The sequence below is a fragment of the Anabrus simplex genome, chromosome 1 (assembly GCF_040414725.1).
Source record: "Anabrus simplex isolate iqAnaSimp1 chromosome 1, ASM4041472v1, whole genome shotgun sequence".
NCBI classification, from domain to species: domain Eukaryota; kingdom Metazoa; phylum Arthropoda; class Insecta; order Orthoptera; family Tettigoniidae; genus Anabrus; species Anabrus simplex.
The window spans coordinates 1,423,950,479-1,423,963,729 of record NC_090265.1 but is presented as its reverse complement, the minus strand read 5'-3'; the positions used below and the strand labels follow the sequence as shown (position 1 = coordinate 1,423,963,729).

General features: G+C 40.0%; 1 protein-coding gene across 3 annotated transcripts in view; it reads right to left on the bottom strand.

Moving 5' to 3' along the window:
* The window catches only part of LOC136879145 (tRNA (guanine(10)-N2)-methyltransferase homolog), a 287,770-nt gene that overhangs the window by 160,797 nt on the left and 113,722 nt on the right, over window positions 1-13,251 (bottom strand). For all 3 annotated transcript variants that reach the window (XM_067152901.2, XM_067152909.2, XM_067152917.2), the window contains one exon: window positions 6,211-6,276. In XM_067152901.2, the coding sequence (XP_067009002.2) occupies window positions 6,211-6,276 (66 nt within the window). The remainder of the gene's footprint in view (window positions 1-6,210; window positions 6,277-13,251) is intronic.

Here is a 13,251-nt window from a genome sequence, read left to right as displayed (position 1 = left end):
GCTTAAATTTTGTTTTTGTTTTTTCTTTTGATTCTTTTGTTAATAAACTATGTTCATTTAAATTCGATTCAGTCTTGGGTAACGTTATTTGTAGTTAGTTGACCCATCGTTATTTTTACTCCCTCACTCCCATTTTGTTGTGGCCCGACAACCTCGAGGAAAGCTGAGGGACATTTCCACACCCAAGGGGAGAGAGAGAGTCTAAGTGTGCGGTGAGTAGTTTTTGATGTTTTTATTTTAGGAGCAGCCGGAGCAACATTCAATCAAGAGGAGCACCGCCACACATGCCTTGAAGAGGACACAATATAAAGATATCAGTTTCGCCCATGTGCATTATTCATCACTTCTGAAGTCGATTAAGGGCCTAGAAACTCGTGGTGCACTCCTACATGAATCCCTTCAATTAATTCAAAACACCTGTTAGTTCTTTAAATGGTGACCGTCGTAAATCTGGAGAAAAAGTTAAAAGGAAACTCAATGTCGTGTTGGACTCAAACCCAGAACTGAAGAAGATTCAATTCAGAATCAAGTACATAAGTGGAATCAGGCAGGCTTTGCCAGAAGAATGTTCCGACCAGTCAGGGCCAGTGTACAAATATTTCCCAGTTACGTCCATCAACGTAGAACAATCATTTTCAAAGAATAAATTAATTCTGTCTGACAACAGAAAGTCATTGATTTCTTAAAACATTGAAAAAACTGTAGATAACCTACTGCCATGCATCATTTTGTAAGGAATGAAACATGTTTATCAATTTAACACTGAGTTGAAATTTAATAATGCGTTTGGTAAGTGTATTTTGTTTTATTTTTAGTGCATATCTTCGTGTCTATTTTCACCATTTTTAGTGCACATTTGCATGCATAATTTTGGAGTTTTTAGCGCATATGAATCCGGGCCCTAGATATCACAGTGAGCACCATGCATATAGCAAACTTGACTAAGGATTGGAAGATGCTGGAGGAGCTATCATTGGTGGACCACCAGCATATCCAGTATGCAACAGATGCGAGGCAATGTGATATTGAAATGTACAGAGATCCTAAAAGAACGAACTGGGATGGATACAGAGAAGTTCTAGGGCAGGCTATACAAATGATCCAAATGAATGTAAGGGGACAGAGGAAATTGGATGAGGCAGTGGAACAATTAGAAGAGGCCATTTTAGCCTCATACCATGACAACTGCTCCCTTAAGAGAGAAGAAAACCGTCCAAAATGTTAGGTGGTGGAATAACAACCTAGCCAAAATGAAGAAAGGGGTTAGAGCATTGTATAAAAAATCATCAACAGGTGGCTTGTGGGACGTATATCATAGGAAACTCACTGAGTATAACCTAGAGATACGGAGAGCAAAAAGAAACTCTTGGAGACTGTTTTGCGAGAAAGTGGAATCAAAAACTGAAGCAGCAAAGGCTCCAGAAGGTTTTTAAAACAGTACATATAAATCAAGTGGGAACACAGGAAAAACCCAATGGAAAATACACTCAAACTAGAGGAAAGCCTCGAATACAAAGAAATTGCTCTGGTGGCATTTCTATACATAGAAGGGGCCTTCAGTAATACAACCTACAACTCAATGATTAAAGTTGTTGAATACAGTAAGGTGAGCAAGACTGTTGTAGAATGGATTAGATGCATGTTAGACAGGAGGACAATAAAGGCAACTCTGTTTGAAGAGAAGCTAACGGTTAGAGCCACTCGAGGTTGTGCGCAGGGAGGAGTTATTTCTCCTCTTCTGTGGAACCTTGTGGTGAACAAAATCATAGCCATGCTCAACGAACAGGGATTTTACACACAAGGATATGCAGATGATCTAGTTATTGTGGTAAGAGGTAAGGTGATGAGTGTAATCCAGGACCTCATGCAAAGATCGTTTAACCTTTTGGAGAACTGGTGTCGGAAAGAACAACTCACAGTCAACCCAAACAAGATAACACTGGTCCCTTTCACAAGAAGGAAGAAATTAGAGGGGAAGAGAATACTGAAGCACTTTGGGCAAGAAATCTATATGGAAGTACATAGCCATGCTCAACGAACAGGGATTTTACACACAAGGATATGCAGATGATCTAGTTATTGTGGTAAGGGGTAAGGTGATGAGTGTAATCCAGGACCTCATGCAAAGATTGTTTAACCTTTTGGAGAACTGGTGTCGGAAAGAACAACTCACAGTCAACCCAAACAAGATAACACTGGTCCCTTTCACAAGAAGGAAGAAATTAGAGGGGAAGAGAACACTGAAGCTCTTTGGGCAAGAAATCTATATGGAAGAACAAGTGTTGCACTTAGGTGTAATATTAGACAAAAAGTTAACCTGGAATCCACACATAGAAAGAAATATAACCCGAGCTAAGAACCAATTGCATGCATGCAAGAGGGCAGTCGGGACAACATGGGGTCTAAAGCCGGCAATTGTGATGTGGATATACACAATGATCATTAGACCACTGATCACCTATGCAGCAATCATTTGGTGGATGAAAGTAAGTCTCAAGGAAAAGTCAGTAGCAAACTAAATAGCCTTCATAGAATGGCATGTATAGACATAACTGGGGCAATGAAAACTACGCTGACAGAAGCCTTGAATACTCTACTAGATCTCCTTCCATTAAGTAACTTTATAGAAGGACAGGCTAGAATGAGCTCATATCGACTGGAGCAAAATGGATGTAGGAAAGCTCAAAGGCCCAATCTTGGACACTGTAAAATTAACAGAGTAATAAGAGGGGAAGTTTTACACATGCAAGCTGATCATATGATTCCAAAGTATATCTTTGAAAACCATTTGAGACCCAGATAACAAAAAAGGAAGACTGGGACATTAACAGATGGAAAACTGGTAGGGAAGATATTGTGAGGTGGACAGATGACTCAAGGACTGAGAAGGGAACAGGACGAGGGATCAACGGGGAAAGACCTGAGAGATCAATCCAAATGAGCCTAGGCAGACACACAGCAGTTTTCCAAGCTGAAGTGATAGCCATCATTACATGCATTGAAGAAAACCTGAAAATGAACTACAGAGATAAGAACATTTTCATATTTACAGATAGCCAACCAGCCATTAAGGCACTTGAAGCTGTCCGGGTTACATCCAGAATTGTTTGGTATTGTCTTGCACTTCTCCTGAAGCTCTCAGAGTACAATGTTGTTAAAATAATATGGGAACCTGGGCATGCAGACATAGAAGGTAATGAAAAAGCAGATAAACTGGAAGAAAAGGGTCAGAAACAACTTTTGTGGGCCCAGAACCAGTATGTGGAATCTCTTATAGACAAGCCCGACTTTACATAGGTAAATGGGTACAAAAGAAACAAATGGAAAACTGGAAAAATGCTCCAGGATGCAGGCTTGCAAAAGAACTAATAAAGAGCCCAAACAAGAAGCATACTAAAGAACTGCTGTAACTCAGCAGAAGAAATATAAAAGGACTGCTGACTGGACACTGCCATTTTAAAAAGCACCTACATAGAATTGGAGTAATAGCAGATAATATATGTAGGAAATGCAACGATGCGGAAGAAGCAGCTGAACACATACCCTTTGAATGTGAGGCGCTGGGAAGAATTAGAATCTCCACACTGGGATTACCTGGTGAAGAGAGAAGAAACATCGGAGGACCTGCAACTTTGTGAAGGGAGCAGGTATAACTAGGTGAAGATGAAGGAAAACACATGGTAGCAAAAGATCTTCGAGGTTGATGCTAAATGGAACTTTTTAAAGAGACTCCATGAATGAAATGAAATGGGGTGTGGCTTTTAGTGCCAGGAGTGTCCGAAGACATGTTCAGCTCGCCAGGTGCAGGTCTTTTGATTTGACACCTGTAGGCGACCTGCGCGTCCTGATGAGGATGAAATGATGATGAAGACAACACACACACCCAGCCCCCGTGTCAGCGAAATTAACCACTGATGGTTAAAATTCCCAACCCTGCCGGGAATCGAACCCGGGACCCCTGTGGCCAAAGGCCAGCACGCTAACCATTTAGCCATGGAGCCGAACACACCATGAATAAAGGAAGAAGAAGAGAAGAAGAATGGAAAGGATATGTTACTGGGTCTTCAACATGCTTCCCCCACCACCTCCCCGCCCACACTTGTTGATCGAACAACTTCTTCATGAAGAGTCGTTTAGTGTACAAGGTTTATTACTTTTGTCACAATGGTCAACTTGGAGGAATAATTACAGAATTTTGGTCAGCTCTACAATTAATGAATGCATGTAGGCCTATTGCTTCTTTCATCAAGATGGTCTGTACTGCCATGCATTCTGCAAAACTGCAGAAAGATATTCAAGAGCATTTCCCTGAGTAAGGAATTGCCAAGAAGAGTTCATTGTCACAGAGAACACCTGAATAATCAAAGTGAAACTTTTACATAAGTGATAATTTAGAGATTGATTGATTGATTGATTGATTGATTGATTGATTGATTGATTGATTGATTGATGCTTGTTGTTTACAGGGGCCTAACATCTAGGTCATTGGCCCCTAATGGTACGAAATGAGGCGAAATGAAATGACAAATTAAAACCCCCAAATCCTCCACTGACCACAATTCAAAACGTGAGGACAAAGAACGAATGGATGGATATGAATTAAAATGATCAGTGGAACCGACCCATAGTGCCTCATATGCACAGAAGCTGGTGTAAAACAATAGTATTACTGACCAAGGGACTGCTTCTATAGCACGATATTGAATCGATGATGCTTGTAGTCTAAAGGAGTCCAAAATCCAAGTCATCGACTCCTCATAATGGTACTTATCACTAGAAAAGTAGAAGCATGGTATTTCTCATGTTGCGGTACTAATCAAGAGCAGCGTATACTCGCGGCATTCCACACATTATGGTACTACTCACAGGTAATGAAATTCGCACATGTATTACAGACCTAGGGTGTTTCACACATTGCGGCGTCATTCACAGGCAATGCAAACCTATGGTGTTGATCACCTAAGTGTACTAACCACAGGGACTCGTACTATCCCGTGGTGTTCCTTATATAGTGGGTACTAATCATGGGCAAGCCAGAACCATGGGTTCCGTCATCCCATGGTGTCGCTCATATAGTGCTACTAATCACAGGTACTGTAAAAGCCGTTGCACTCTCCTTTGCTACTAATCACAAACCTATTTGATACCTAACAAAGTGGTACTACGCGCAAGGAAAAGAGACCCATTGTGTTCCCCGCGTGGTGGTACTAATCACAAAGAGTTTCATGGTTCTAATATAATCATCCCTAGGCCGCCCCTTTTAGTCACCTCTGACGACAGGCAGGGGATACTGTGGGTGTATTCTTCGCCTGTGTCTCCCACCCAAAGGAGGTTGTGTGTTTGGTCCGCGAGAAGTATTTTATTTCTCTCAAGTCCGTCGGCAAGCCGGTTCGGGCCCCCCTAGAGGACACCTGGGACGCACCACGTGGGAGTATCACCTCTCCCCCTGCTACGCCAGCGTAGTAGGTTCGTGGATGATTTAGAGGCCTGCAAATATTAATCTAATCAATGAATTGTAATTGAACTGTGATATTACAGTGAAAATGTAATATTCAGAATCAAGTCCATGTTAATGCAACATGTATTCATGAGTGTGGTTAGGAGTGCGCAGCTGTGAGCTTGCATCTGGGAGATGGTGGGTTCGAACTCCACTATCGGCAGCCCTGAAAACGGTTTTTCTGTTTTTTTCCCATTTTCACATAAGGCACTTACCAATTCTAGACCTTTCCTATTCCATCATCGCCATAAGACCTTTCTGTGTTGGTGCAATGTAGAGCAAATTGTATTGCATTCATGATTATGCTGAAATAGACACAAATCTTTATGAACATACAAAGACAGAGCATTTTTCAGCATCTTCTGTAAATGATAGTACCAAACTACTTTGCTTTCTCTTTGCAAACAATAGTCAAGTACCATATCCCCTGGAAGTAGTATGACAACTGGGCTTACAATAAGTGGCCAGCAAAAGAGTGTCGGCTGGTTTTCTAGTGCACCATTCTCTAGTTCAAGCATATGTGTAAGTCTCATCAGGTCTCTCAGTGACACTGCCAATTAAAGCACCTATCTGATAACTAGTATAAAATAACATTCGGACACTGAGATTTAATTCTACATTGTTTTATACACAGGCCATTTACTTTTGAAAACTACTAGTACACAAAAATAAATTATAGAATGCTTATGAATATATAACAGCTAGATACATACATGATGAGTGACTTTGTCTTCCCACCTCACTTGAGTGTTAAAAAGGGAAATGATGGATTCAATTTCCTGAAACAGACATGAAAAAGAAAAAGAGATTGAAAATTTTTTTCTGTGGTAATGCAACCTTGTATTACTTCAATTCTATATTAGGTATTTATATTACTGACATGACTTCCTATTGAAAATTCTAGGGTCATTACAGAATTATTTGTTGTTTTTATTTTTTTATTTGGGAAACAAAAAGAGCGAAAAGCCAAATTACAGAGCTCAGCAATGAAAAATATATTTACAATGAAGTAGCATAATAAAAACATTTAAAAGAAAAAAAAAACAACGAAGAAAAATCATCCAATATCAAAAGTAGCAGAAAAAAATTAAAAACTAACAAAATAACTGTAGAAACACAGCAATCAACAATAAAACATAAAGGCAAAAGAAAAGAACAAGGAAAATTAAAGATTGAAAATCAACTGAAGAGAAGAACTTACAGCTAGGTAGAGTAAGATAAATACAGATATGACACAGAAGTAGCGGTATAGTGCAGAAAAAAAAAAAAAAATATATATATACAATGAGAAGAGAAAAAGGGGATATGAAAGAAATAAGCTAGGTTACTGTAAGTTCCTCCCCTGCGAACCATGTGACCTTGCCGCAGTGGGGAGGCTTGGATGTCATAATGAAGCAGATAGCCGAGCCGCAGGTGCAACCATATCAGATGGGTATCTGTCGAGAGACCAGACTAAGGAATGGTTCATCGAAAGGGGGGTAGCAGCCTTTCGGTAGTTGCAAGGGCGGCAGTCTAGATGATTGACGGGTACGGCTTTGTAATAATACTCAACATGGCTTAACTGTGTTGATACTGCTACACGGCTGAAAGCAACGGGAATCTACAGTCGTAACTAACTCCCGAGGACATGCAGCTCTCTCTGTATGAATGATGTACTGATGACGGCTTCCCCCCAGGTAAAATATTCCGGAGGTAAAATAGTCCCCCATTCGGGTCTCCCGGTGGGGACTTCACGAGAGAGGGCAATCATCAGGAAGATGGATACTGACATTCTGCGAGTCGGAGCATGGAATGTTAGAAGTTTGAATCATTGTGGTAGGTTATAGAATCTGAAAAGGGAGATGGATAGACTAAAGTTAGATGTAGTTGGAATAAATGAAGTACGTTGGCAAGAAAAACAGGATTTTTGGTCAGGTGACTACCGAATTATCAACACAAAATCAAACAGGGGAAATGCAGGAGTTGGATTAATAATGAATAAGAAAATAGGGCAGCGGGTAAGCTCCTGCGACCAGCATAGTGAAAGAATTATTGTCGTCAAGATAGACACCAAACCAATGCCCACCACAATAGTGCAGGTCTATATACTTATTAGTTCAACGGATGATGAGGAAATCGAAAGAATATATGAAGAGATAGAAGATTTAATACAATATGTAAAAGGTGACAAGAATCTAATTGTGATGGGAGACTGGAATGCAGTGGTAGGCCAAGGAAGAGAAGGTAATACAGCAGGAGCATTTGGATTGGGTCAAAGGAATGATAGAGGAAGTCGGCTGGTTGAATTCTGCACTGATCATAATTTAGTCTTGCCAATACTTGGTTCAAACACCACAAATTACTGCTTTATATGTGGACGAGACCTGGAGACACTGGAAGGTATCAAATAGACTTCATTATGATTAGGCAGAGATTCAGAAACCAGGTGTTGGATTGCAAAACTTTCCCAGGAGCAGACGTGGACTCTGACCACAACTTGTTGGTCATGAAATGCCATCTGAAGTTGAAGAAATTGAAGAAAGGAAAGAATGCAAAACGATGGAATTTAGACAAGTTGAAAGAAAAGAGTGTGAGGGATTGTTTAAAGGGCTAAATGAAAAGGCTGAAGGAAACACAATAGAGGAAGAGTGGATAGTCATGAAAAATGAAGTCAGTAGGGCTGCTGAAGAAATGTTAGGAAGGAAGAAAAGATCAGAAAAGAATCAGTGGATAACTCAGAAGATACTAGACCTGATTGATGAACGACGAAAATACAAGAATGCTAGAAATGAAGAGGGCAGAAAGGAATACAGGCGATTAAAGAATCAAGTGGATAGAATATGCAAGGCAGCTAAGGAAGGTTGGCTGAAGGAGAAGTGCAGCAAGGATGTTGAAGATTGTATGGTCCTAGGAAAGGTAGATGCTGCATACAGGAAAATCAAGGAAACCTTTAGAGAAAGGAAATCTAGGTGTATGAATATTAAGAGCTCAGATGGAAAGCCACTTCTAGGGAAAGAAGACAAAGCAGAAAGATGGCAGGAGCATATCCAACAGTTGTATCAAGGTAAAGGTGTAGATAATTTGGTTCTGGAACATGAAGAGGCTGTTGATGCTGATGAAATGGGAGACCCAATTTTGAGGTCAGTGTTTGACAGAACTGTGAGTGACCTAAACAGGAACAAGACACCTGGAATTGATGACATTCCCTCTGAATTACTGACTGCCTTAGGAGAAACCAGCATGGCAATGTTATTCCATTTGGTGTGTAAGATGTATGAGACAGGAGAGGTCCCATCCGATTTTCGGCAGAATATTTATACCTTTTCCCAAGAAGGCCAGTGCTGACAAGTGTGAAAACTACCACACCATTAGTTCAGTATCTCATGCCTGCAAAATTTTAACACGTATTATTTACAGAAGAATGGAAAAACAAGTACAAGCTGGGTTGGAAGAAGATCAATTTGGTTTCAGAAGAAATGTAGGAACACGTGAAGCAATCCTTTTTTTTTTCTTTGCTAGTGGCTTTACGTCGCACCGACACAGATAGGTCTTATGGCGACGATGGGATAGGAAAGGCCTAGGAGTTGGAAGGAAGCGGCCGTGGCCTTAATTAAGGTACAGCCCCAGCATTTGCCTGGTGTGAAAATGGGAAACCACGGAAAACCATCTTCAGGGCTGCCGACAGTGGGATTCGAACCTACTATCTCCCGGATGCAAGCTCACAGCCGAGCGCCTCTACGCGCATGGCCAACTCGCCCGGTGAAGCAATCCTGACTTTATGTCTGATCTTAGAGGATCGAATCAAGAAGGACAAGCCCATGTACGTGGCATTCGTAGATCTAGAAAAAGCATTCGATAATGTTGATTGGACCAAGCTATTTAAGATTCTGAAGATGATTGGGATCAGATACCGACAACGAGGAATTATCTACAACCTATCTACAACCTGTATAAAAATCAGTCTGCAGTGATAAGAATCTGATGATGCTTGTTTTAAGGGGCCTAACATCGAAGGTCATCGGCCCAGCATGATAAGAATAGAGGGGTTTGAAAAAAAAAGAAGCAGCAATCCAGAAAGGAGTGAGGCAAGGCTGCAGTTTGTCCCCCCTCCTTTTCAATGTTTACATAGAACAGGCAGTAACGAAAATCAAAGAGGAATTTGGAAAATGATTCATAATCCAAGGAGAGGAAATCAAAACCTTGAGATTTGGTGATGATATTGTTATTTTATCTGAGACTGCAGAAGATCTTGAGAAGCTGCTGAATGGTATGGACGAAGTCTTGGTTAAGGAGTACAAGATGGAAATAAATAAGTCCAAAACAAAAGTAATGGAGTGCAGTCGAACTAAGGCAGGTGATGCAGGACATATTAGATTAGGAAATGAAGTGTTAAGGGAAATAGATGAATATTGTTACTTGGGTAGTAAAATAACTAACGATGGCAGAAGTAAGGAGGACATAAAATGCAGACTAGCACAAGCAACGAAGAGCTTTCTTAAGAAAAGAAATTTGTTTACTTCAAACATTGATATAGGAATTAGAAAGATGTTTTTGAAGACTTTCGTGTGGAGCATGGCATTGTATGGAAGTCAAACATGGACAATAACTAGCTCGGAAAGAAAGAGAATAGAAGCTTTTGAAATGTAGTGTTACAGAAGAATGTTGAAGGTGAGATGAATAGATCGAATCACGAATGAAGGGATACTGAATCGAATTGGTGAGAGGAGATCGATTTGGCTAAATTTGACGAGAAGAAGAGATAGAATGATAGGACACATCTTAAGACATCCAGGACTTCTTCAGTTGGTTTTTGAAGGAAGTGAAGGTGGTAAGAATGGTAGGGGTAGACCAAGATATGAATATGGTATGCAGATTAGAGCAGATGTAGGATGCAATAGTTATGTAGAAATGAAAAGTTTAGCACAGGATAGGGTGGCATGGACAGCTGCATCAAACCGGTCTATGGACTGATGACTCAAACAACAACAACAACACTGTAAGTTAAGAAAGAATCGATTAACTGCTCAAGTTGGTTCGACGTGTACATGTACGGACCTACAAAACATAAGCCAGGAACGGTTTGCCATATACCTGTACAGACTAGGCTAACGGTGTTTTTAGATGTACACCTGCGTGCCATCTGTTAGTTGTCACCATGAACTTTTAGCATGGCTCGCAGCACAGGGGAGATCTTCTACCGTAATGCGGCACTGTGTTGGTGTAAAAAAAATTTGTTTCAACAACGTCGATCCTTGTGACAACATAGCGGCATCCTCGCATCATCTGTGTTTATCTAATGCAGCTCTCGAACGCATAATAGGTGAAAGCAGGATGAGAATAATCCGAGTGATAATGAAGTGTTAGTGATGATGATTATGCACAGCAGGAAATTACGCGTGATCTACGTAATGATAGTAACATGAGTGAGTGCTCAAACGAATGATCATGGACACCTGTTGATTCAAATTTTATTCCAACAAGAAGGTAATTAGGCATTTTATTACTTTGCATGCCATCTTTTTGTATGTAGATACAATATCTGCATGATATGAACTGCGTATCCGCTTATTTTGGACAAAATCAGGCAAGTCGTTTATAAGTTATACCAATGTTTGTGACAGCATGTAAAATTGTGATATTTTTATCAAATTTATTACCACTGTAGGGTAAAACTTGGCCAACTTTTAATACAGGCTTGAAGGGTTAAGGAGGGTTGGTATGCGGATAAATAAAGTTCTTTGAACAAGTGAGGCGGGAACACGGAACATGAAGGAGTGGATTTATCCTGGTTTTGCGAGTTGGGACATGTAGGGAAAATAAGGATGCAGGTTCAGGAGAACAAAATAAACCGTTAAAAGTGTTATGTATAGGAATCTAAGGAGAGCTACTTTCTTGCGAGTAGATAACGGGTGAAGGTTTAACTTATCCAGTATCTGAGTGCTGCTCAAGTTTTTACAATCGGATACAATGGGACAGAAGAATGACTGCACGCGGAAGATGTGATTCATATTAGTGAGTGAAGAGGCAGACCAAATGGGATATGCAAATTCAATAATCGGTAAGATGCAAGATACATAGTAGGCTCTAAGGGCGTGGATATAGGTGATGTCAGAAAATCTATACAACAAACCAAGAAGTGACATTGCTCGTGAGGTTATCTTTTATATATGGGGGACAAATAACAATCTACAATTATTATTATTATTATTATTATTATTACCACCATTATCATATTTATGAATAATACGTGCAATGTCTCCCTCTAGCAAATAGTTCTCATGACATTTTCATCCCAATCCTTCAGTTCTGGATAAATGTATTCTAGGTTAAATTAAACTATAATATGAGTCAAATAAGAAGCCGTTTCCATTATTAAAGTCATTTTTATGAAGAAAATATAATTTGGACTGGCACAAGGGAAATTTAACATAGTGAAATTTTCTATGCAGCGCAGTGCATTATGTAGGTGGGATCAACATCATCGTTTTCATTTTCCCTTGTCAAGCTCCTGCTAGGTCAGTGTATTGATGGTACTTATCCAACGTTGCCTCTCCTTCCACCACTCCTCTTTAGTAATTGTATTCCAGTCCAGTCTTCTTTTTCTTTTACACTTCTTGACAGAGACTATCCATCTTGCTCTGGGCTTCTTTCCTTCTATCTTAGCCTCCGACACTTTTTTTGGTATCCTTTCCTCGTCCATCCTTACAACATGTCCAAACCATCTTAATTTAATCTTTTCCACCCTATCACTCAGTTTTGCTATCCCTATTTCTTTTCTGACCTCAACATTTGTTACTCCTCAGGAACTTCATCCCACTGGCCTGAATTTTACTCTCATCTCTATCAGTGTACAAGTCTCTGATGCATGCGTTAATATAGGGGTATAGCACATCTTGTACATTATCTCTTTACAATTCAAAGGAACTTCTCTGTTCCACAACAAGTTCCTTACATTCTGGTAGAACGTATTTCCTGCTTGTACCCTTCTGCTGATTTCCTTACACAACCTTGCATCTTGCATTATTTCACTTCCCAAATATTTGAACTATTCAACATGCCCAAGGTTTTGTCCCCTGATACAAACAATTCCTTTTCCCTTGTCTTTCTCCTCTTGTCATCACCAGGGTTTTGCACTTCTTCACACTGATTTTCATACCATGTTTCTCAATATTGTCATTTAAAGCCTCTAGTTGGATTTACACTTTTGTATTGTTAACTTCCCAAATCACTATGTCATCCACAAACAATAATATTTTTGTATCCCCTCCATATGTTGCCTTTGCTCCCTTTAGAATTTCATCCACAACCATTATAAATATGCGTGGAGACAATATACTTCCCTGTCTTTGTCCAGTTTGGTTTCTAAACCAATCTGTTCTCCCCACTGAAGTCTGGACACAACTGGAAGAGATTTTATACATTGCTTTCCCTAATTCCCTTGATTGCTTTCCACATACTTTTCTTTCTATGGTTTTCCACATCTTTCCTCTATTAACACTATTGTATGCCTTCTCTAGATCAAGGAATACCATCATCAGATCTTTTCCATATTCCCACTGTTTTTCCATCAGTAATCTCATGGTAAGTATAGGGTCTATTGTTGACCTGCCCTGTCAATCCATACTGCTCTTCTTCTTTCTTTCCACCCTTCTGTTCATTCTCCTGTCTATTATTCTCTCCAATCTTTTGGCTACTTGTGACGACAGTGTGATTCCTTGATAACTATTACATACCTTCATTTCACCTTTCTTCAATACTGGTATTACTACTTCTTT